The 23,965-nt window shown below is 42.6% G+C and overlaps 1 protein-coding gene across 1 annotated transcript in view; it reads left to right on the top strand.

Annotated features, from left to right (window-relative positions):
• elovl2 (ELOVL fatty acid elongase 2) overlaps positions 1-23,965 on the top strand; it is a 198,171-nt gene that overhangs the window by 130,014 nt on the left and 44,192 nt on the right. The window contains exons 3-5 of the mRNA XM_043719004.2: positions 3,930-4,117; positions 12,338-12,415; positions 14,503-14,674. Of these exons, the coding sequence (XP_043574939.2) occupies positions 3,930-4,117; positions 12,338-12,415; positions 14,503-14,674 (438 nt within the window). The remainder of the gene's footprint in view (positions 1-3,929; positions 4,118-12,337; positions 12,416-14,502; positions 14,675-23,965) is intronic.

Here is a 23,965-nt window from a genome sequence, read left to right as displayed (position 1 = left end):
GTGAGAGACACTTCACATGTCTGTCTGTTCCTCACCTCACTATCTCTTGGCACTGGTAGCAAACTCAAGATCACTACTCTACCTGTCCTGCTTTTCTGCTTCCAACCTAGCTCTCTGTAGTCACTTTTTTCAGATCTTCAATCCCTTTCCTGGTTATTTCATTGGTGCCAATATGTATCACAATTTCTGGCTGCTCACCCTCCCTCTTCAGAATCCTGTAAACCTGATCGGGGTGAGAGAGAAGCGGAGGACTGCTGGGAAGGTGAGTTAAAAATCAAAATTTTTTGAACAGAGCAGTGAGGAGAGAGGGTGGAGAAAAACCAGGGCTGCTGGGAAGTTTTTTTTAAAGGAGGCTGGATTGACTGGGACTTTTACTCCGGACTGTAGAAGGCTGAGGGGGTGATGCTGGATCTCATTTTCTGCTGAGTCTAAGTCCGGTGGTAGATTCAGGTACAATTTTATTTTAATACAACTTCATTACAGCTTAAGATGTTTTTTACTGTAAGGCACACGAAAGTTTCAGATTGTCTTAATGTATACAGTTTTCAGTGTACACCACCCCCCACCCCACTTGATTACTATTGGTTAGCGGTACCATATTATCCTTCTGTAATTGGCTCTCAGGTCCAGCATCTTACACAGTTCAAGCTTGCTAATCACTGAGGTGGACAGGCCTGTGGTCCACCCCTGTCCTTCACAATGTTTCCCCAGACTTATCTATCTCCTTGAGGCTTTTCAGTGGTTACTGTATTCAAGTAACATTTGCCAATTGCACTGTGTAAACTGCCAATTATGTGGATATTTGCCTTTTACTTTCAGACCTTTTTTAAATTTCTAATTACAGGGAATACAAAAGAATATCACTTTTTGATCAGTTCCAACAAAGTTATGTGGTTACACCTAGTATTAGAATTCTTCAGCTAACAAGTTGTCTTAATATGTCCATTCAATTCACATTCCAATATCCGCTAATCTCTATTCATTCCTCCCTGTAAAGATAAGGGCAGCCACTTTTGCTGTCTGAAACTGAACAGTTTGAATCTTGTCCTCTAATGCTCTTGCTGATTTTTTTTAACACAAATAAATCTATAGCTACTTCAGAATCTGTGTATGATTATATGAAGGATTTTAACTAAAACCTACTCTTAATGTTGTAATAGACTGATTGATTGATTGATTTAAATTATTCAAGAGAAACAACTTGTGTGAAATGTTCTTTTCTATGTAAACAACTGCAATTACACATTCAATCTCATCTGAGCAATCTTAATTAGACAGTTACAAGTTCTACTTGCAGAGACTAAATAAGCAAATATTTTCCCACATGCTGTTAACAGCTGTCCATGGCTGACAGTAGTTGGCCATTTTGTGTCACTAGTCATGGGCAACCCTAACGGGTGGCCATATTGAGGTTTATAGAATCATGAGCATGAATAAGGTGAATAGTCAAGATAGGGGAGTTCAAAACTAGAGGGCATAGGTTTAAGATGGGAAGGGGAAAGATTCAAACGGGACCTGAGGGGCAACTTTTTCCTAGATGGTATTGTATATATGGAAGAAGCTGCCAGAGGAAGTGATAGAGGTGTGCAAAATTACAACATTTAATAGACATTTGGACAGATGCATGATGAGGAAAGGTTTATATGGATATGAGCCAAACACAGCTAAATGGGACTAGTCCAGTTTAGGAAATCTGGTTAGCATGGATGAGTTGGGCTGAAGAGTCTACTCCCACTCTGATTCTCAGTGATACTTAAAGGATTAATGCTGATGTATGCATTAAACCCCTTGATCACTTTTATAGTCAAGAGTAGATTAATGGGGTATGATTAGCAAGGTAGGATTTGTCCTGCTTTTTGTGGACTGTATATACCAGAGCAACTTTTCATATCCCAAGGAGACTCCAGGCTTGTTCTGTACTGGACCTACTTGGCTTGGGCCACAATCAGTTCCAGAGCACAAGTTTTCAGTGCTATTGCCATAAACTCATTGGAACCCACACCCTTTATCAGTATCCATTACCTTCAGTGTTATTTGACATCATGGAGTGAATCAAATTGGCTGAAGGCTGACAAAGGGCCTGTTTCCACATTGTAAGGAATCTAATTTGTGATCTTGGACCTTAGGAGCTAGTCAAAATGGATCATCCACTTAGCATTTTGGGCTGAAGATGGCTACAAATTATTTAGCCTTAACCTTTATGTTGATGTGCTGGGTTACCACCTTGCTGAGATGGAGATATTTGTGGAGCTGTCACTTCTGGTTAATTGTTGAGCTGTCTACCACCATTCATGGCTGGATTTGGTAGGACCATAGAGATTTTATTTGATTCTTTGGCTGTGACATGACTTACCACTTACACTGTCACTGTCTATTGTGTGACAGTTCTACTATTTGAAATGCACGTAGTCTGTTATAGCTTCACCAGGTAAGCACCTCACTTTTTACATATGCTAGGTGCTACTCCTGTTATGCTCTCGTGCGCTCTTAATTAGCCAGGGTGTGCTGATGATAATAGAGTAGGGAAATGCAGGACCGTGCTGCTGATTATCAACGGTGCCTCATTGATTCCCTGTTTGATTTGTTTGAAATCTATCCCATTTAGTACAGTGGTAGTGTCACTCAGTATAATAGAGTAATCTGAAGACAGATCCCAACTCCACCATGTCATGATAAAATATACCTGAGATGGATAATTTGTGTTTTGTTAGGTTTATCCAGCTTTTTGGTCCCCTTACCACCTGCCACCAGACCCAAACTCAGTATTGGTAGTAGTTGCTGTCAAATCACTGGTGGTGATGAACAGTTAAGACCTCTGCCAAGAATACATGCTGTGCCCTTGTACATTGTACATGCTGTGCCCTTGTACATTGTACATGCTGTGCCCTTGTACATTGTACATGCTGTGCCCTTGTACATTGTACATGCTGTGCCCTTGTACATTGTACATGCTGTGCCCTTGTACATTGTACATGCTGTGCCCTTGTACATTGTACATGCTGTGCCCTTGTACATTGTACATGCTGTGCCCTTGTACATTGTACATGCTGTGCCCTTGTACATTGTACATGCTGTGCCCTTGTACATTGTGCTGAACATGGAGAAATACTGATTCACCAGCTGAAGGGAGACGGGTTAATCGGCAGTAGGTTTTCTTGCCTGCGTTTGACTTGTTGGTATGTGACTTCATGGTGTCCAGAATCAATGTTAAGACTCCCATTGCAACTCACTCCCAGCTGTAAACCACTGTTCCACTACATCTGGATGAGTACCACTGATGTAAAACATAACCAGGACTGGTTATAGTTTAAAGATAATGTCCCAGAAGCCACTATGATTCCACGAATGTGACTGTCAGGATGTTTCTTGACTGGTCTGTGGAAGACCTCTTCCCATTTTGGCAGTTGGCCTTAGCAATTTCACAATGACTGTTAGCTATCATTGTTTCCATTGCCTAGGTTGATCCATTTGATTTCATTAGTTTTTGATCTTCTATTGATTTGATAAAACTGACTATTTCAGAGGGCAATTAAGAATCGAGCATGTAGTGATTGTAATAAAGTCAGCCTCGATTGGACAAGGTTAACAGCCCCAAGCAGGGACACCTGGCTGATAGGAAAAAAAAAAATCAGGATTGTCAGATATCTTCCTACTCTGAGGGAGTGGGATCGGTGTTAAGAACTTTTCATGTGTAAATAAGGGTGACTTGGTGAGGGGATACCAGCCTCTGTGGAGTTATTTCAAAGAGTACTGTGAATCTGAAATCACGTAGACCAAATTAAGTAAGGATGACAGCTTTTCTTGAAGGATATTTGAATTTTATTTTGGTTTAACTTCTGAAATTACTTGAACCTTTTTTGTTGTACTTTGTTTAATACATTTAGATTGGTAAACTTGGGGATCCAGTTCTGAAGTTATTTTCTTTTTAGATCCCAGGGTTAAAGGATGGCTAATGCTGGATTCCTATTTACCTACGTTCCTCCTTACACTCTTGTACCTAATCGCTATATGGCTGGGAACAAAGTATATGAAGGAGAAACCTGCATTCTCTCTCAGGATTCACTTAATAATATATAATCTTGGAGTAATGCTTCTGTCTCTCTACATGTTTATTGAGGTAAGATATTATCTCAAAATCTAAATAAACTTTTAAAAAAATATTTGTTGATGTGCTGATATCAAGATTTGGAGCAGAATATCTGTTTTACAGGGTAATGGTTCTGAAGAAATTAATGTTACATTAAACTCCAACACAATGAGCATCACTGCTATTGTGAGCAGATTCCATGAGGGAGGGCTGCCAAAGAGAGGCAAGGCCCAGAAAAATATTTGTTACGGCTGGAGTATTGGGAAGGCTGCAGTAAAGTTAAGGTGACAAAAAGGCAAATTAAGAGATATGAAGCACGAGTCTGAGAAGAAACTTAAGACTTTAATGAGATTGGAACTTATTTACATAATTATAGCAGTTGGAAGATTTATCAAGGCCTTGACAAATGAGGTTTATTTGAAAAAATTACTTAAGTGAATACACATTGTTTTGAATTGTGAAGTTTTCCCTGCAATTTCAATATGCCCATGAAGAAGCATCTTGGCTACAAAATTCAGACTAGCCCCGAAAGGCTGGAAACTACCATTTTAGTCATTAAAATTGGTGGAAAGGCCAGTAGGCATAAAAGATACAATACTATGCCCTGGTATTTTAAGCACCTGTCAAGATGCTTCTGCTATGATATGAACACCTGTTACCTTCACCCTCTTGGGCAGCGCATTCCATTCTATGACATTGGATGAAAATGTTTTTCCTCAGATTCTCTGTAAACCACTGGTTATTCACAGAAGTTGAAGAACTTATGCCCTCTCATCATAGAAACACCTGCCATGCAGAGCAGATCCTCATGGTCTGGCCTATCTATGCCTCATAATTTTGTATACCCCAATCAGATCACCCCTCAGCCTCCACTGCTCCAAGCAAAACCAACACAGCCTACCCTGGTCTTCATAACTGAGACTTTCTATCCCAGGCAACATCCTGGTGAATCTCTTCTGTACCATCTTCAGTACAATCATGTCAATCCAATATTTTTGGGACCAGAACTGCAAACAGTACTGTATCTGTGACCTAACCAATATTTATACAGTTGCAACAAGATGACTTTGCTCCTTTTTATTCCAAGCCTCAGCTAGTAAAGGCATGCTATATGTGATATGCATTCTTCACTATCCTATCTGCCTGTGCAGCCAACTTTAGGGATCTATGAACTTGCATCCCAAAGTCCCATTGTTCCTCCTTAGGGTCTTACCATTCATGATGTAAATAATAACCAAAAGAACGGTGTATACTGTAAACCAGAAACTGCTTGAAAAGCTCAGCAGGTCTGGCAGCATCTGTGGAGAGAAATCCGATGTCAGATGCAATTCTTTACTCAGTAGTAGGGCTGTAGAACACACCACCAGCAACAGTAGTAGACTCGCCAACTTTAAGGTTATTTAAATGGTCATTGGATAGACATATGGATGAAAATGGGATAGTGTAGGACAGATGGGCTTCGAATTGGTTTCACAGGCGCAACATTGAAGGCCAAAGGGCCTGTACTGTGTTGTAATGTTCTATGTTCTAACATTGCGTGTCAAATGACCCTTCTCAACTCAGAACCTTGAACTGAAGTGTTATCTCTGATTTTATCACCAGAGATGCTGCTAGACCTCCTGAGATTTTCCAGCAAGCTTTTTTTTTGTTTCATTCATTGTATAAATCCTTCCCTTATTGGAACTCCCAAAATACATCATCATACTTGAATCATGATTAAATTCCATCTGACTTTGCTCTGCCCAATTTACCAGCTGATCAATATCCGACTGTAGCCTATGATCATCCTCATTATCAACAACACTGCTAATTTGAGACATCCACAAACTTGCTAATTATGCCTTTTACATTCATATACAAGTGATTGATGTACATAACAAACAGCAAGGATCCCAGCACTGATCCCTATGGTATTCTGCTGGTCTCACACCTCCAGTCACAAAACCAACCCTGCACCACCACCCTTTGCCTGTACTTACAAGCACATTTTGGATCTTACTGCATCATGAAATCCACACTCCGTGCTCTGCATCACCATATGTACTCTCTGCATCAGTGTGGCCTCATACTATCCCAGAGCTGTCTTGCTCCCCTAGTTCCATTTCATTCTCTATTTCATTCAGCTCTTTAACAAGAAACTTTTTCTCATCCTTTCAAGCATTAAGGAACATGCTGCAACAAGTTAGAGATACTTTAAACCCTTTGGAATATCCCTTCCCTCTAACTCCTTTCTCCTGACTGTACCACTTAAGTGTTTACCAACCCTTCTGGCCTTCTGCTTTGCTGGATGTTCCAAACTCAAAGGTTTCAGTTTTATCCCTCTGCACCAACACCTCAATGAATTGCAGACTAGACCTGACATGGAATTGTTGTTCCATCACTTCTGTTTGCGCCCATTGTTTTGGATGACTTCACCCACCTCTACCACCCGCTTGGACCCATCTATCTAGCCTTTTATCTGCACTTGACTTGTTCATTGAGAACTGTCAATGTGACATTGGTCACGTTAATTTCTCTGCCCCTCACTTGCCACCACACCCACCACCTTTCCATTTGACCTATCTCCCTCTGAATTGATTGCACTCCATGTTCTCAGATCCAACCTGACTTTGTCAACTTCACCTTTTTCTTTTGAATCGAGGAATCTGAGGGGGATTGAAGTATACAAAATCCTAAGTGGTAGAGAGAGTAGACAAGAGGAACCTGTTTCCTTTGGCAGACAGATCAAAAATCAGGGATCATAGATTAAAGGTAAGTGGCAGAAAGATTAGAGGAGACATGAAGAAAACTTTTTTAAATCAGGTAATGGTGAATGTTTGGAATTTGCTGGAGTTGATGGTGTAGACAGAATCTGAATCCCTATAGCACAGAGACAGGCCCTTTGGCTCAAACTGGTCCATGCCAACCAAAATGTCCATCCACGCTAACCGTATTCCTCTGCACTTGGTGCATATCTTTCTAAACTTTTCCTATCCATGTTTTTGTCCAAATACCTTTTTAAATGTTGTTAATATACTCACCTCAACCACTTCTGCTGGCAGTTCATGCCACTGTGTACCACCCACTGTTTTTAAAATAAAGTTGCCCTCTGGTTCCCTTTTATTCTTTCCCCTCTAATCTTAAACTGATGCCCTCTAGTCCTTGATTTCCTAACCCTATGAAAAAGATTGAGTGCTCTATTTGTGTCTCTAAATCTTAAATACTTCTGGACAATCTCTCCTCCACTTCCTATGCTTTAAGGGAAAAGATCCTAACTTGGCCAACCTCTCCCTACAACTCACTGTTGAGTCCTGGAAAAATCCTTGCAAATTTCTTCTGCAGTCTTTCCAATTTAAAAACACCCTTCCTTTAGGAAGGTGACCAAAATGGAACACAAAGTCCTGTATAACTGCAACATAACTTTCCAACTTCTATACTCCATGCCCTGACTGAAGGCCAGTGTGCCAAAAGCCTCTTTCACTGTCCTGTCTACAAGTGACTCCACTTGCAGAAACAAAGAACTTTTACAGCCCAGGAACAGGCCCATCAGCCCTCCAAGCCTGAGTCAATCCAAATCCACTGTCTAAACCTGTCACCAATTCCTAAGCATCCATATGCCTCTGCTCCCCACCTACCCATGCAGTGGTCTAGACGCACCTTAAATGAATCTACCGTGCCTGCCTCTACTACCTCTGCTGGCAATGTGTTCCAGGCACCTACCACCCACTTGGTGTGTATCCCCCTTAAACTTTTCACATCTCACCTTGAAAGCATGACCTCTCGTTACTGAATTCTTCACCCTGGGAAAAAGCTTATCTCTATCACTATTTTGTAGACCTCAATCAGGTCCCCCTTCAATCTCCTTTTTTCTAATTAGAACAGTCCTAACCTACTCAACTTCTCTTCCTAGCTAGCACCTTCCATACCAGGTCCAATATGGCCCCTTCCCTCGTCGGACTATTGACATACTGCTCTAGAAAACTCTCCTGGACGCTTCTTAGAAATTCTGCCCCATCCAGACCCCTGACACTACGTGTATCCCATCAATGTTGAGAAAATTAAAATCTCCAATCACCACCACCCTATTGCCCCTACATCTTTCCATAATCTGTTTACCTAATTTATTCTTCTGCCTCACGCTCACCGTTGGGAGGCTTATAATACAGCCCCAACAGTGTAACTGCACCCTTATTTCTCAGCTCCACCCAAAATGCCTCACTACTCAAGCTCTCCATAGTGTCCTCCTTTAGCACAGCCATATCGTCCCTGACCAGCAATGCAACTCCTCCCCCCCCCCCTTTTTACTTCCCTCCCTGTCCTGTCTGAGGCATCTATATCCTAGAACATTTAGCTGCCAATCATGCTCTTCCTTCAACTAAGTGTCTGTGATTGCAATAACATCATACTCCCAGGCACCAATCCAAGCCCTAAGTTCATCTGCCTTACCCACTGTACTCCTTGCATTAATGTATATGCACTTCAGGCCACCAGTTCTTTTGCGTTCATCTGTTCTCTGCCTGCTCTTCCCCTTATTAATGCTAACTTCATGATTCTTACATTCTCCAGTTTCCACCTCGCTGCCGACTTGTTTTCACTTCTGGTTCCCAGTCCCCTGCCACATTTAGTTTAAAACCTCCCCAACTGCAGTAGCAAACACTCCCCCAAGGACATTGGTTCCAGTCTGGTTCAGGTACAGACCATCCAATTTGTAATAGTCCCACCTTCCCCTGAACCAGTCCCAGTGTCCAACAAATCTGAACCCATCCCTCAAGCCACATGTTCATCCTGCCTATTATTTTATTTCTACGCTGTCTAGCACGTGACACTGGTTGTAATCCCAGGATCACTACTTTTGAGGTGCTCCTTTTAGCTTCTCTCCTAGCTCCCTGAATTCTGCTTTAAGGACCTAATCTCATTTTTTACTCATCGTTGGTGGCTATATGCACCAAGACAACTGGTTGTTCACCCTCCCCTTTCAGAATTCACTGCAGCCAATTGGTGACATCCTTGACTAGAGCACCTGGGAGGTACCATGCCATCCAGGAATCTCATTTTTGGCCATGGAACCTCCTATCTATGCCCCTTACAATAGAATCCCCTATGACTATGGCCCTACAAGTCTTTTTCCTGCCCTTCTGAACAGCAGTGCCTAATCTTGGCAACTGCTGCCCTCTCCTGGTGAGCCATCTCCCCTACACTATCTAAAATGGTTTACCTGTTTTGGAGGGAGATCACCTCAGGGTACACCTACTCTTTTCTGCTTTCCTACTTTTTTTTTCTGCCTTTTGGTCATCCATTCACTATCTCCCTCAGCAAATCTAATCTGCAATGTGACCAGTTCACTAAACGTGTCATCCACGACTTCCTCAGCATCACGGATGCTCCACAGTGAGTCCATCTACAGCTCCAGAGCCGCTGTGTGGTCAAACAGCTGCAGCTGGACACACTTGCAAGTGTAAGAGTCAGGAATGTCAGCCACATCCCCGAGCTCCCACATCAAGCAAGAGGCACATGCCACGGGTCTGAGGTCCCCTGCCATTGTAAGCCTTAGCTTTATATCTACCAACTAAAACCAAACAATGCACTTAAATATATGAAAGAGAAAAAGTAAAATCCTTACTTTAGAGTCTTTCTTCTGGTTAGGGAGTCCCAATGTCAACAAACTGGGTTACCTCAGATTACAACAGGATCTGGACCAGATGGGTCAATGGGCTGAGAAGTGGCAGATGGAGTTTAATTCAGATAAATGTGAGGTGCTGCATTTTGGGAAAGCAAATCTTAGCAGGACTTCTACATTTAATGGTAAGGTCCGAGAGGGTGTTGCTGAACAAGGAGTCCTTGGAGTGCAGGTTCATAGCTCCTTGATAGTGGAGTCTTGGGTAGATAGGATAGTGAAGAAGGCGTTTGGTATGCTTTCTTTTATTGGTCAGAGTATTGAGTACAGGAGTTGGGAGGTCATGTTGCAGCTGTACAGCACACTGGTTAGGCCACTGTTGGAGTATTGCGTGCAGTTCTTATCATCTTCCTATCAGAAGGATGTTGTGAAACTTGAAAGGGTTCAGAAAAAATTTACAAGGATGTTGCTAGCGTTAGAGGATTTGAGCTGTAGGCAGAGGCTGAACAGGCTGAGGCCGTTTTCCCTGGACTGTCGGAGGCTGAGGGGTGACCTCATAGAGGTTTGCAAAATTGAGGGGCATGGATAGGATAAATAGACAGTCTTTTCCCTGGGGTGGGGGAGTCCAGAACTAGAGAACATAGGTTTAGGGCGAGAGGGGAAAGATATGAGAGACCTAAGGGGGAACTTTTTTTACACAGGGTGGTATGTGTATGGAATGAGCTGCCAGAGGAAGTGTTGGAGGCTGGTACAATTGCAACATTTAAGAGGCATTTGGATGGGTATATGAATAGGAAGGGTTTGGAGGGCTATGGGTCAGGTGTTGGCAGGTGGGACTAGATTGGTTTGGGGTATCTGGTCGGCACGGACAGATTGGACCGAAGGGTCTGTTTCCATGCTGTACATCTCTATGACTCTAAACCATGTATCGTCCAATGATACACATGTAGTATCTCTGGTTTAGCTGCTACCCAAATTTATGCTAAGCTCTTACCTTCCCAGCACCCTCCTAGTCTCCACATCAGCCCTGCTCTGTCTCCTACTGCTTCCAGACAGGAACAAAAAAGAACCGTGCACCTGAACTCCAAAGTCCCTCTGTTCCACTATATTCCTTGTTGCCCTATCACTCACCATAAAACTAATTTGATTTGACTTTCTGAAGTGCAAGACCTCACACTTGTGTATATTTTACTCCATTTGCCGTTTCTCAGCTCAGTTCCCCAACTGATCAAGGTCCTGCTGCAACTTCTGATAACGTTCCTCATTTTCCACAATACCTCCTATTTTAGTGTCATCAATTGTGACTAATTGTGCCTTTACATTCTCATCCAAATCATTGATATAGATAACAAACAGTAATGGGCTCAGCACTGACCCCTGAGGCTCTCCACTATTCACAGGTCTCCAGTCTGACAAGCATCTTCCCACTATTACACTCCGCTTCCTCCCATCAAGCCAATTGTGTATCTAATTTGCCAGTTCTCCTTGGATTCCAATCTTTCAGAGCAGTCTACCATGTGGAGCCTTATCAAAGGCCTTAATGAAATCCATGTGTATGTGTCTTCCCTCCCACCCCCACTGCCCTTGTCAACCTTCCTGGTCACTTCATCAAAGAACTCTAACAAATTTGTGAGGTGTAATCTCCCACACATACAGCCATGCTGAATATTCCTAATTAGACCCTAAATCCATTTTATTTTAAAGGTATCTGGATCTATACAGGGGCGGCACGGTGGCTGTGGTTAGCACTGCTGCCTCACAACACCAGGGTCCTCCCACAATCCAAAGATGTGCAGGTCAGATGAATTGGCCATGTTAAATTGCCCATAGTGTTAGGTGCATTAGTCAGAGGGGGGTGGGTTGCTCTTCGGAGGGTCAGTGTGGACTTGTTGGGCCGAAAGGACTGTTTCCACACTGTAGGGAATCTAATCTACATGTTAATTGCTCTAGGCTATGGGCCCTGTGCAGGAAGATTGGATTAGAAAGGGCCAAAGGGTATCTTTAGACTCCCATGGACAAGATGGGCCAAATGGTATATCATTTCTATGGTTCTTGCTTTCTATTATTCCTAACAAACTACAAACCACAAAAATAAGGACTTCCTATTCTGTTCATCCCGATACTACGGTCAGTTCCTAAAACCTATTCCCAATCAGACAAAACTCTTGTTGTCTTACTTTTTTGAACCCTGATCACACATCAGGAGCTCTGCCTCTGGATTTTGTGAAGATCTGCCCTACTCCTGTCTTGCTATTTCTCTAACTGCGTTTCGATATTTTGAAGTTTCTCTGAGAGATGCCAGCATGGATTTAAAATATCTAACGGTCATGCCTAATAGGACCTGATCAATTTTTTTTTTCTTGGAGCGATGACTAAAGTATTGAATAAATTGAGATTTTCCAGTATTTTTTGTTTGCATTGTTCAACTGTAATGTTGGCAAATGTTATTTTTACGGACTTCCATGAAGCATTTTTCTAAATGCCTTCCTAAAGTTGAAGAGCATGGAATTGAAGACAAATTAGACTTTTGTTTTTTAAAAAAAAAATTGTGAAAATTGTTTTTTTCCCTCTTGAGCATATTGCTATTAGTTTCAAATTATGTTCTGTCAAAAGTTGTCAAAAAACATTTTCTGGTGACCGGTTTATGTTCTTCACAGCTGGTCCTGGCAAGCTGGGAAGGCAGGTACAACTTGCAGTGTCAAAATCTCCACAGTGCCAATGACGCTGACATTAGGGTGAGTCACAAAAATGAATGGGTTTCCAATTTGGTAGCAATGCTTAATGTTGTAAAGAATATTGCTGCATAGACAGTCCTGCATTTCAGAGTAATGTCAGCACATGCCAGAAGTCTCTATGAAGGGCTTCTGTCCGAAATTCGATTTTCCTGCTCCTTGGATGCTGCCTGACCTGCTGTGCTTTTCCAGCACCACATTCTCGACTCTGATCTCCAGCATCTGCAGTCCTCACTTTCTCCACACGTCAGGAGTCTGCTAACTTTTTTATCTATTCATAGGATGTTTAAACAATAGGTGTGTCTATTATTCCACATCCTTATTTGCCTTGGAGGAAGTGATTGGGAGCCACTTTCTTGAATTGCTGCAGAAATTGGTGTTTAGGTACACTCCTAGGATTGTCAGGAAGGGAGTTCCAAGATTTTGACTGATCAACACTGTGAAGAAACAGCAATATAGTTCCCAGTTAGGATAATGTTTGGCAGGAAATTTGCAACAGATTGTGTTCCCATGTATCCTGCTGATTCCTCTTTCTAGGTGATAGAAGTTGTAGGTTTTGGAAATTGCTGTTGAAGGAGCCCCTGTGAGTTTCTTTATTACATCTTATAGACTATACACACTATTGCCATTGTGCATTGGTGGTGAGGGGGGGGTAGGGGGGAAGAATGAATGTTTGAGGTACCAATCAAATGGGTTGCTTTGTCCCAGCTTGTGTTGAACTTGTTCAATGTTCTCGGAGTTGTGCTTTTCCAAGCAAGTGGAAATATTCCATCAGACTCTTGATGCGCTATATGGATAATGGATGGACATTGGGGAGACAGGAGGTGAGTTACTCACCGCAGCATTCCTAGCTTCTCATGTGTTCTTGTAGCCAAAGTGTTTCTATGGCTGGTCTAATTCTGTTCCTGGTCAGTGATAACCCCTAGGAATATGAAGGCAGGGGATTCAGTGATGGTTTGCCTTTAAATGTCAAGGGATGATGGTTAGATTACCTCTTGTTGGAGATTATCATTACCTGGTACTTTTTTGACTTGAATGTTTATTAACTTATTTATTAGCTCAGGTCTGGGTGCTGCTGAAGATTTACTGCTTATGGATCTTGGTGGCGTTAATATCTGAAGAGTCACAAATGGTTCTAAACATTGTGCAAACATCTCACTTCTGACATGGTGGTTCAACGGTAGTATTATTTTGCAAATGGCTGGGAGTGGGGTGGGTGTGTTGGAGATGCCATGAAGATTAAAATGTCTAATTGGCTGTGTTAAACTATAGGCTGTGAGCCTTCTAACCAGCCCACCTTGGCATTTACATTCCTTCATGGCTGCCTTCAAGTTGCTATCTTACATGATGGTAAAATATGGCAGAAGGGACCTTTTTTTTTTTTTAAAGAGTTGGGTCTGCTCAGACTCAATGCTTTTAGACTCCAACTTAATTCTACCCCCATTAATATCCAGCCCTATAACTTAAAAGGAGCCTGAAACTTTGACTCTCCTGCTCCTTAGGATGCTGCCTGACCTGCTGTGCTTTTCCAGCACCAGGTTTTTTTGACACCTATTGGCAGCAGTTCAACTAAATTCTCAATCTGATGTTCTCAAAGACTACACCTGGTCTCAGACTCTTGTACCCCATTGTGATCAACTATGTTTTGATTATCCAGACTTGGTAGGAGACATCTATTCACCAGTACTATTGGTTAGGTTGGCAGGGTGTTCTGTCCACTTATTTCCACTGCCAGGTTGAGAAGTGATGCGGACTGCTGCTGCTTAGATCAAGACAGACCTACATTTGGTTTTTGTGACAAAAGGAACAATAAAAAAAAATCATGTGGAAAGAACTGCAAAAAATTGGACAAGGCTTTCAAAGACTGATTGAATGCCCTCATTGTATGTAATGCTACATGAGTCGACAACCTTTGCCTGTCCTATGATTTTAATTTCAGCTGACTGTTCAATTATTAATAAAAAAACATTGGCAATAACATATCGAATCTCTAAAATGAAATTTCACTCAAATAATTACTGTTCACGGAATTACTGTTCTCTGTACACTGATGCAATTAGTTATGAGTATGGTTCCTATTCATTTCACAGGTGGCAAAGGTGCTTTGGTGGTACTACTTTTCTAAAGCTATTGAATTTATGGACACGTTTTTTTTCGTCTTACGGAAGAAAAATAGCCAGATTACATTTCTTCATGTATATCACCATGCAACAATGTTCAACATCTGGTGGTGCGTCCTTAACTGGATACCTTGTGGCCAAAGTAAGCTGTACTTTCATTCTATTTGTGGAGGGCTGAACATCATTACTGAATAAAATTGTCTCTCAAATTTGCATGTAACAATTTTTTTTTGTAAATCAGTTGTATATGAATTGCCACTGCAACATAGTTTTTTTTAAATCAGTTACTCCTGTTCCTGCAAATGTTTATATGGTGAATAGCTTTGAAGCTTTTGAAATACAGTTAGGTCCACAGCACAGGGGAAAAAAAAACTCTTTGACTCATTGTATCTGTGCCCATTAAAAATTACCATCTTGACTCTGCATCCTCACACCCTGCTTTCTGTAAGGTATCCATTCTACCTCCCAGTGACTCCATCTTCATTGCATCTGCTCTGACTGTGTCTCAGATTTGTCCCCTTTTTGCCTCTGAGGATTTCCTGCTGGCATGTTCAACAGGACCCTTGGCAATGTTAGACCCATTTCCCACAAACTGCCCTCAACTATGATAATGACCCTCTAATTCTCACTTCTAATCCGTCAGCCTCAGCATCAAAAAGGATTATAAACTGCCAGTGGGTTGCCAGAATCAGACAAATCTCCCCCTTCCCTGCATTGTCAGCATTTTTTTTGTGTAGGGACTGTTGCCTCCAGGACAGTCTTGTCCATTTCTTCCACCATTCTCAACATTTCATTCCCATGGTACCTTCCCATGCAATCACAGTGCAATACTTGCTTGTATACCTCTTGTCCATCTAAGGCTGACATACCTTCTATGTGACAAGCACAGGAGATCAAGATGTGGAATCAGTCTGGGTAGAAGTAATAAATAACAAAGGGAAGAAATACTTAGTAGGAGTAATCTATAAGTCCCCAAACAGTAGTTCTGCAGTGGGGGGCACGGTATAAACTGGAAATATTAGAGACTTTCAAGAAAGGTACAGCAATTTAACATGCACATCGATTGGAAGAATCAAATTAGCCTGCAGGTAGAGTTCATTGAATGTATTAAATTCTTTCTTTGTCTCTCCATTCAACCAGGGAGCAAGCTACTTTGGATTTGAGTATTGTCTGACAAGGAGAGATTAATTGATGACATTGTAGTTAAGGATCGTCTAGGGAGTAGTGAGCATAGTATGATAGAATTTAAAATTCAATTGGGAGGTGAGAAAGTGGAGTCCCACAGTAGCATTCTGGAATTCAACAATGTCCTTATATAGACATAAGGACAGATTTGGTGTGAATACATTAGGCAGGAAAGTGAAATGGTAAGACAGTTGATGAGCAATGGCAGATGTTTAAGGAGCTACTCAATTCCTCAAAACTAAAATATATCCCAGTAAGAAAGAGATGGTAAAGGGGATAAAAAAAATGCATTGCCAAACAAGGGGGTCAAGGACAATATAAAGTATGCCATATTGCAAAGACCTCCCACAATCCAAAGATGTGCAGGTCAGGTGAATTGGCCATGCTAAATTGTCCATAGTGTTAGGTAAGGGGTAAATGTAGAGGTATGGGTGGGTTGCGCTTCGGCGGGTCGGTGTGGACTTGTTGGGCCGAAGGGCCTGTTTCCACACTAAGTAATCTAATCTAATCTATAAAAAACCAGTGGCAAGCTGGAAGATTGGGAACTTTTGAACATAAAGGAATACTACAGAATTAATAAGAGCTAAGGTAAATTATGGAAGAAAACTAACACAAAACAACAAGATAGCTAAAGCTTCTATAAGTATATAATTCCCTGGACACAAGAAAGGATCCAGTGAATTGGAAAATGGCTAACATAACACCCTTATTCAAAAAAGAAAGGAGGCAAAATGTGGGACATTACAGACCAGTTAGTTTAACATCTGTTGTTAGAAAGTGTTAGAATCTATTATCAAGGAAGCAATATCAGTACATTTTGAAAGTCAAAACGCTACCCATCAGAGTCAGCATGGTTTTATGAAGGGCAAATTATATGCAACTAATTTGCAAAAGTTATTTGAAGAAGATATTCAATGTAGGGAAATAGATGGTGACATCTTGAAAAGTATACATATACAGAGGAGGAAGTGCTGGATGTCTTGAAATGCATAAAAGTGGATAAATCCCCAAGACCTGATCAGGTGTACCCTAGAATTCTGAGAAGCTAGGGAACTGATTGTTGGACCCCTTGCTCAGATATTTGTATCATCGACAGTCACAGATGAGATGCTGGAAAACTGGAGGTTGGCTAACGTACCACTGTTTAATAAAAGTGGTAAGGACAAGCCAGGGAGCTATGGACCAGTGAGCCCATTGTATTTGGAAAGGCAAGGACCGATTAGGGATAGTCAACATGGCTTTGTCTCTCAAACTTGATTGAGTTTTTTTATTGAAGAAGTAACGAAGAAGATTGAGGTCAGAGTGGTAGATGTGATCTATATGGACTTCAGTAAGGCATTCAATAAGGTTCCCCTGGGAGACTGGTTAGCAAGGTTAGATCTCATGGAATACAGGGAGAACTAGGTATTGGATACAGAACTGGCTCGAAGGTAGAAGACGGTGGTGGAGGGTTGTTTGTCAGCCTGGAGGCCTGTAACCAGTGGAGTGCCACAAGGATCGGTGCTAGGTCCACTACATTTTGTCATTTTATATGAACAACTTGGATAGGAGCATAAAAAGTATAGTTAGTAAGTTTGCAGATGACACCAATATTGGCAGCGAATAAGGTTATCTTGGATTATAATGGGATCTTGATCAGATGAGCCAAGGCTGTGAAGTGGCAGATGGAGTTTAATGTAGATAAATGTGAGGTGCTGCATTTTGGGAAAGCAAATCATAGCAGGACTTATACACTTAATGGTAAGGTCCTAAGGAGTGTTGCTGAACAAAGACCTTGCAGTGCAGTTTCATAGCTCCTTGAAAGTGGAGTTGCAGGTAGATAGGATAGTGAAGAAGGTGTTTGGTATGTGTTCCTTTATTGGTCAGAGTATTGAGTACAGGAGTTGGGAGGTCATGTTGCAGCTGTACAGGACATTGGTTAGGCCACTGTTGGAATATTGCGTGCAATTCTGGTGTCCTTCCTATCGGAAAGATGTTGTGAAACTTGGAAGGGTTCAGAAAGGATTTAAAAGGATGTTGCCAGGGTTGGAGGATTTGAGATATAGGGAGAGGCTGAACAGGCTGGTGCTGTTTTCCCTGGAGATTCGGAGGCTGAGGGGGGACCTTTATAGAGGTTTATAAAATCATGTGGGGCATGGATAGGATAAATAGACAAGGTCTTTTCCCTGGTGTGGGGGAGTCCATTACTAGAGAACATAGGTTTCGGGCGAGAGGGGAAAGATAGCTAAGAGGCAGCTTTTTCACACACAGTGGTACATGTCTGGAATGAGCTGCCAGAGGAAGTGGTGGAGGCTGGTACAATTGCAACATTTAAGCGGCATCTGGATGGGTATATGAATAGGAAGGGTTTGGAGGGAAATGGGCCAGATGCTGGCAGGTGGGAATAGATTGATTTGGGATATCTGGTCGGCAAAGACCAGTTGGATTGAAGTGTCTGTTTCTGTGCTGTATATGTCCAGACTCTGACTCTATTTAACAAGCAAGGTAGAGAATAGGGATGCTGTAGATGTAATTTATCAGAACTTCTGGAAGGTGTTTAAGGTGCCATGCAAAAGATTAATTCACAAGGTGGATCATGCGGGATTAGGCGTAATTTACTGTCTTGGATAGATTGTCTTCTGTCCTTCAGCCAGAATCGAGATAAATGGGGATTTTTCTGGATGGCAAGATCTAACTTGTGGGGTGCCACAGGATTTGGTTCTTGGACTTCAGCTATTTACAATCTACATTAATGACTTGGATACAGGGCTGGAAGGCTCTATAGCCATATTTGTGGATGACACAAAAATAACCAGGACAGTAAATTGCAATAAGGAAATAAGAACCGTACAAATGGATATAGGTAAGTTACGAGAGCGGGCTAAAATGTGGCATGTGAGCTTAAGTGCGCGGTTGTGAATTTGGGTCTAAAAGAATGGGAAGGTGACCTATTATCTTAATGGGGAGAGACTTATGGGTGCTCCAGGGCAGAGGGATCTAAATGTACATGTTATGAGTCACAGAAAACCTGCATGCAAGTACAGCAGATAATAAAGAAAACGAATGGAATGTTTTATAGCTAACGCAATAGAATTAAAGGTAAAGACATATTACACTAGAAGACTTAATCAGACAGGAGTTGGGAAGTACAGATTGGGAGTAGCTGTTCCACAGGGTACAACAGACCTATGGTGACTTTGAGGAGCAGTTGTTATGAGTGATGCACAAATTTGTTCTTGAGACAAGCAAGAAGGGGTAAGATTAAGGAACCTTGGATGACGAGAACAGAGGAGCTTCTCTTCAAAAGGAAGAAGGCAGCTTACATAAGGTGGAGGAAGCAAGGATCTAGCACAGCTTTAAAGGATTACAGGCTTACTACAAAGGAGCTCAGAAATGGACTGAGAGCCAAGAGGGGGCACGAAAAAGGCTTGGCAAGAAGGATTAGGGAGAACCCAAAGGCATTTTACTCATACGTGAGGAATAAGAGAATGATCAGGGAGAAGGCAGGACTGGTCAGGGATAGTGTAGGGAACTTGTGTGTGGTGTCTGAGCAGAAGGGGAAGCCCTAAATGAGTTCTTTGCTTCAGTTTTCACTAAGGAAAGGGACCTTGTTGTGAATGAGAAATTTCAGGAGCTAGGAAACAGGCTTGACCAGATCAAAATTGATGAAGTTGATGTGCTAGAAATGTTGGCAAACATTGATAAGTCCCCAGGGCCAGACCAGATTTATCCTAGGCTGCTCCGGGAAGCGAGAAAGGAGGTTGCTAAGCCACTGGCGAGGATATTTGCCTCCTCACTCTCTCCATGGGAGTCATACCAGAGGATTGGAGGGAGGCAAGGAGAGAATAGGATATTTTCAAGGAGAATATGGAAATCCCTGACAATTGCAGAAGTCAGTCTTGCATCTGTGGTCAGCAAGGTTTTGGAAAGAATTCTGAGGAATAGGATATAAGACTATTTGGAAGGCAATCAAAATGGCTTTCTGAGGGGCAGATCATGCCTCACTAATCTTGAGTTCTTTGAGGAGGTGACAAGACAGGTCGGCGAAGGTCAAGCAGTGGATGTGGTGTATGTAGACTTCAGCAAGGCATTTGATAAGCTTCCCCTTGGTAGGTTCATTCATAAAGTCAGGAGGTATGGGTTACAGGGAAATTTGGCTATCTGGATTCCGAATTGGTTGACTGACAGAAGGCAGAGAGTGGTTGTAGATGGAAAGTATTGTGCCTGATGGTCCGTGGTGGTGAGTGGGGTCCCGCAGGGCTCTGTTCTTGGACCTCTGCTCTTTTGTAGTAATGATAAATGACTTGGATGAGGAGGTTGAGGGGTGGGTTAGTAAATTTGCAGATGACACAAAGGTTGGCTGTGCCGTTGATCATATTGAGGGTTATTACAGGCTGCAGCGTGACATAGACAGGATGCAGAGCTGGGCTGAGAAATGGCAGATGGAGTTCAACCTGGACAAATGCGAAGTGATGCATTTTGGAAGGTTGAACTTGAATGCTGAATAAAGGATTAATGACAGGATTCTTGGCAGTGTGGAAGAACAGCGGGATCTTGGTGTTCAAGTGCATAGATCCCTCAAAGTTGCCACCCAAGTGGATAGGGTTGTTAAGAAAGCATATGGTGTTTTGGCTTTCATTAACAGGAGGATTGAGTTTGAGAGCCGTGAGATTTTGCTGCAGCTCTGCAAGACCTTGTGAGATCACACTTGGAATATTGTGTCCAGTTCTGGTCGCCCTACTATAGGAAAGATATGGAGGCTTTGGAGAGAGTGCAAAGAAGGTTTACCAGGATGCTGCCTGGACTGGAGGGCTTGCGTTATGAAGAGAGGTTGACTAAGCTTGGAATTTTCTCTGGGGAGAAGGAGGAAGAGAGGTGACCTGATTGAGGTATATGAGGTAATGAGAGGCATGGATAGTCTATAGCCAGAGACTTTTCCCCAGGGCAGGATTGACTGGCACGAGGGGTCATAGATTTAAGATATTAGGAGGAAGGTATAGAGGAGGTCTGAGGTAGGTTCTTTATGCAGAGAGTTGTGAATGCAAGGAATGCGTTGCTAGCGGTGGTGGTGGAAGCAGAGTCATTAGGCACATTTAAGTGACTGCTGGACATGCACATGGACAGCAGTGAATTGAGGGGTGTGTAGGTTAGGTTATTTTAGTTTAGATTAGGAATAATCCCTGGCACAATGTCGTGGGCCAAAGGGCCTGTTCTGTGTTGTATATTTCTATGTTCTATGGTTGCAAGGTGTTGGTGAGACCACACCTGGATTATTGTGCACAGTTTTGGTCCCTTATTTGAGGAAAGATGTAGTGGCATTGGAAGCAGTTCAGAGGAGGTTCACTTGATTTCCCCTCCAAAATGAGTGGTTTGTATAAAGAGCGATTGAACAGATTCCTGAAGAAGGGCTTATGTCCGAAACGTCGATTCTCCTGTTCCTTGGATGCTGCCTGACCTACTGCGCTTTTCCAGCAACACAGTTTCAGGATTGAACAGTTTAGGCTTATACACTCTGGAATTTAGAATGAGGGGAGATCAAATACAGTTAGTCAAGATGATAAAAGACATTTTATAAAAAATGTGGAGTGGATGCTTCCTCTTGTGGGCCATTCTAGGACAAGAGGTCATAGTCTTAGGATGAGGGGTAGCAAATTTAAGAGTTGAGGGAAAAACTACTTCTCCCAAAGGGTTGTGAATCTGTGGAATTCAATACCCAAAGTAACATGGATGCTGGGATAGTGAGTAAACTTGGGGAGTTAAACAGACTTTTAATTGGTAATTGGTTGTAGAGATAGGGAGAGAAGGCAGGAAAATGGGGGTGAGGAGCATATTAGCCATGATTGTATGGCGGAGCAGACTTGATGAGCTGAATGGCCTAATTCTGCTCCTATGTCTTATGAATTTACATGAAGCGGCACATTGAATGAAATACAGATAATCTGTATTTGCTGTTCACAATATGGTCTCCTTTACATTGGGAGATTAATAAGGGCTCGGTGACCACTTTGTTGAACACTACTTTCTATCTGCAAAAATGACCCGAATCTTCCAAGTGCCAGCCACTTCAACAGACTTCAACAGACCACTGCACTCCCACCAACACTTCTGTTGTAGGCCTTCTGTTGCATTCCAGTGGCCCTCCGCACAAGCTCAAAAAACATCAAAGAGGAGGGGGTGTAGCACTACTAATCAGAATCACAGCTACAGAAGCTTCCATTGTCGAGGAAGATCTGCCTACTGAGTCCGTATGGGTGGAAATTGGGAACAGCAAGGGAGCAGTCACCTCATTAGGGGTTTACTACAGGCCCCCCAATAGCAGCAGGGAGATGGAAGAAAGCATAGGTCGGCAGGGTTATTGTAATGAGTGACTTTAACTTTCCCGATATTGATTGGAACCTCCTTCGAGCAGAAGATTTGAATGGAGCTGTTTTTGTAAGGTGTTGAGGAGGGTTTCCTAACTCAGTACATTGACAGGCCGACAAGGGGAGAGGCCATTCTAGACTTGGTGCTCGGAAATGAGCCGGGGCAGGTATCAGATCTTGTGGTAGGAGAGCATTTTGGTCATAGTGACCACAACTGCCTCACATTCTATACAGCTATGGAGAAGGAGAGGATTAGGCAAAATGGGAGGATATTTAATTGGGGAAGAGGAAACTATGATGCGATTAGACGTGAGTTAGGAAGCATGGATTGGGAGCAATTGTTCCATGGTAAAGGCACTATAGACATGTGGAGACTGTTTAAGGAACAGTTGTTGCAAGTGATGAATAAATATGTGCCTCTGAGACAGGCAAGAAGTGGTAAGATAAAGGAACCTTGGATGATGAGAGCGGTGGAGCTTCTCGTCAAAAGGTAAAAGGTAGCTTACATAAGGTGAAGGAAGCTAGTCAAGCTCAGCTCTACAGGATTACAGGCAGGCGAGGAAGGAGCTCAAAAATGGTCTGAGGAGAGCCAGGAGGGGGCATGAGAAAGGCTTGGCAGAATGGATTAGGAAGAACACAACGGCATTTTACACTTGTGTGAGGAATAAGAGAATGGTCAAAGAAAGTAGGGCTGATCAGGGATAGCCCTTCTTCATTCCTGAAGAAGGGCTAATGCCCGAAACGTCGATTCTCCTGTTCCCTAGATGCTGCCTGACCTGCTGCGCTTCTCCAGCAACACATTTCCATCTCTGATCTCCAGCATCTGCAGACCTCATTTTCTCTTCATAGCATAGGGAATTTGTGTGGGGAGTCTGAGGCAGGGGAAGCCCTAAATGAGTTTTTTGCTTCTGTCTTTACGAAAGAAACAAACTTTGTAGTGAATGAAACCTTTGAAGAGCAGGTGTGCATGCTGAAATGGATAGAAATAGAGGAAGCTGATGTGCTGAAAATTTTGTCAAACATTAAGATTGACAAGTTGTTGGGCCCGGACCAGATTTGACCTCGGCTGCTTTGGGAAACGAGAAATGCAATTGCTTCGTCACTTGCGAAGATCTTTGCATCCTCGCTCTCCACTGGAGTCAAACCTGAGGACTGGAGAGAGGCAAATGTAATTCCACTCTTCAAGAAAGGAAATGGGGAAATCCCCGGCAATTACAGACCAGTCAGTCTCACGTCTGTCGTCTGTAAGGTGTTAGAAAGGATTCTGAGGGATAGGATTTATGACCATTTGGAAGAGCATGGCTTGATTAAATGCAGTCAACACGGCTTTGTGAGGGGCAGGTCATGTCTCACAAACCTTATCGCGTTCTTTGAGGATGTGACTAGAAAGGTTGATGAGGGTCGAGCTGTAGATGTGGTATATATGGACTTCAGCAAGGCCTTTGATAAGGTTCTCCATGGTAGGCTCATTCAGGAGGTCAGGAGGAATGGGATTCAGGGGAACTTAGCTGTCTGGATACAGAATTGGCTGGCCAACAGAAGACAGCGAGTGGTAGTAGAAGGAAAATTCTGTGGTGAGTGGTGTTCCACAGGGCTTTGTCCTTGGGCCTCTACTGTTTGTAATTCTTATTAGTGACTTGGATGAGGGGATTGAAGGATGGGTCAGCAAGATTGCAGAGACACCAAGGTTGGAGGTGTCGTTGACAGTATAGAGGGCTGTTGTAGGCTGCAGCGGGACATTGACAGGATGTAGAGATGGGATGAGAGGTGGCCGACCTGGATAAATGCAAGGTGATGCATTTTGGAAGGTTGAATTTGAAAGCTGAGTACATGATTAAGGATAGGATTCTTGGCAGTGTGGAGGAACAGAGGGATCTTGGTGTGCAGGTACATAGATCCCTTAAAAT

The sequence above is a fragment of the Chiloscyllium plagiosum genome, unplaced genomic scaffold, assembly GCF_037043375.1.
Source record: "Chiloscyllium plagiosum isolate Xiang-an unplaced genomic scaffold, Cpla_swu_hap1 HiC_scaffold_34, whole genome shotgun sequence".
NCBI classification, from domain to species: Eukaryota; Metazoa; Chordata; class Chondrichthyes; order Orectolobiformes; family Hemiscylliidae; genus Chiloscyllium; species Chiloscyllium plagiosum.
This window is presented reverse-complemented; position numbering and strand designations above follow the sequence as displayed.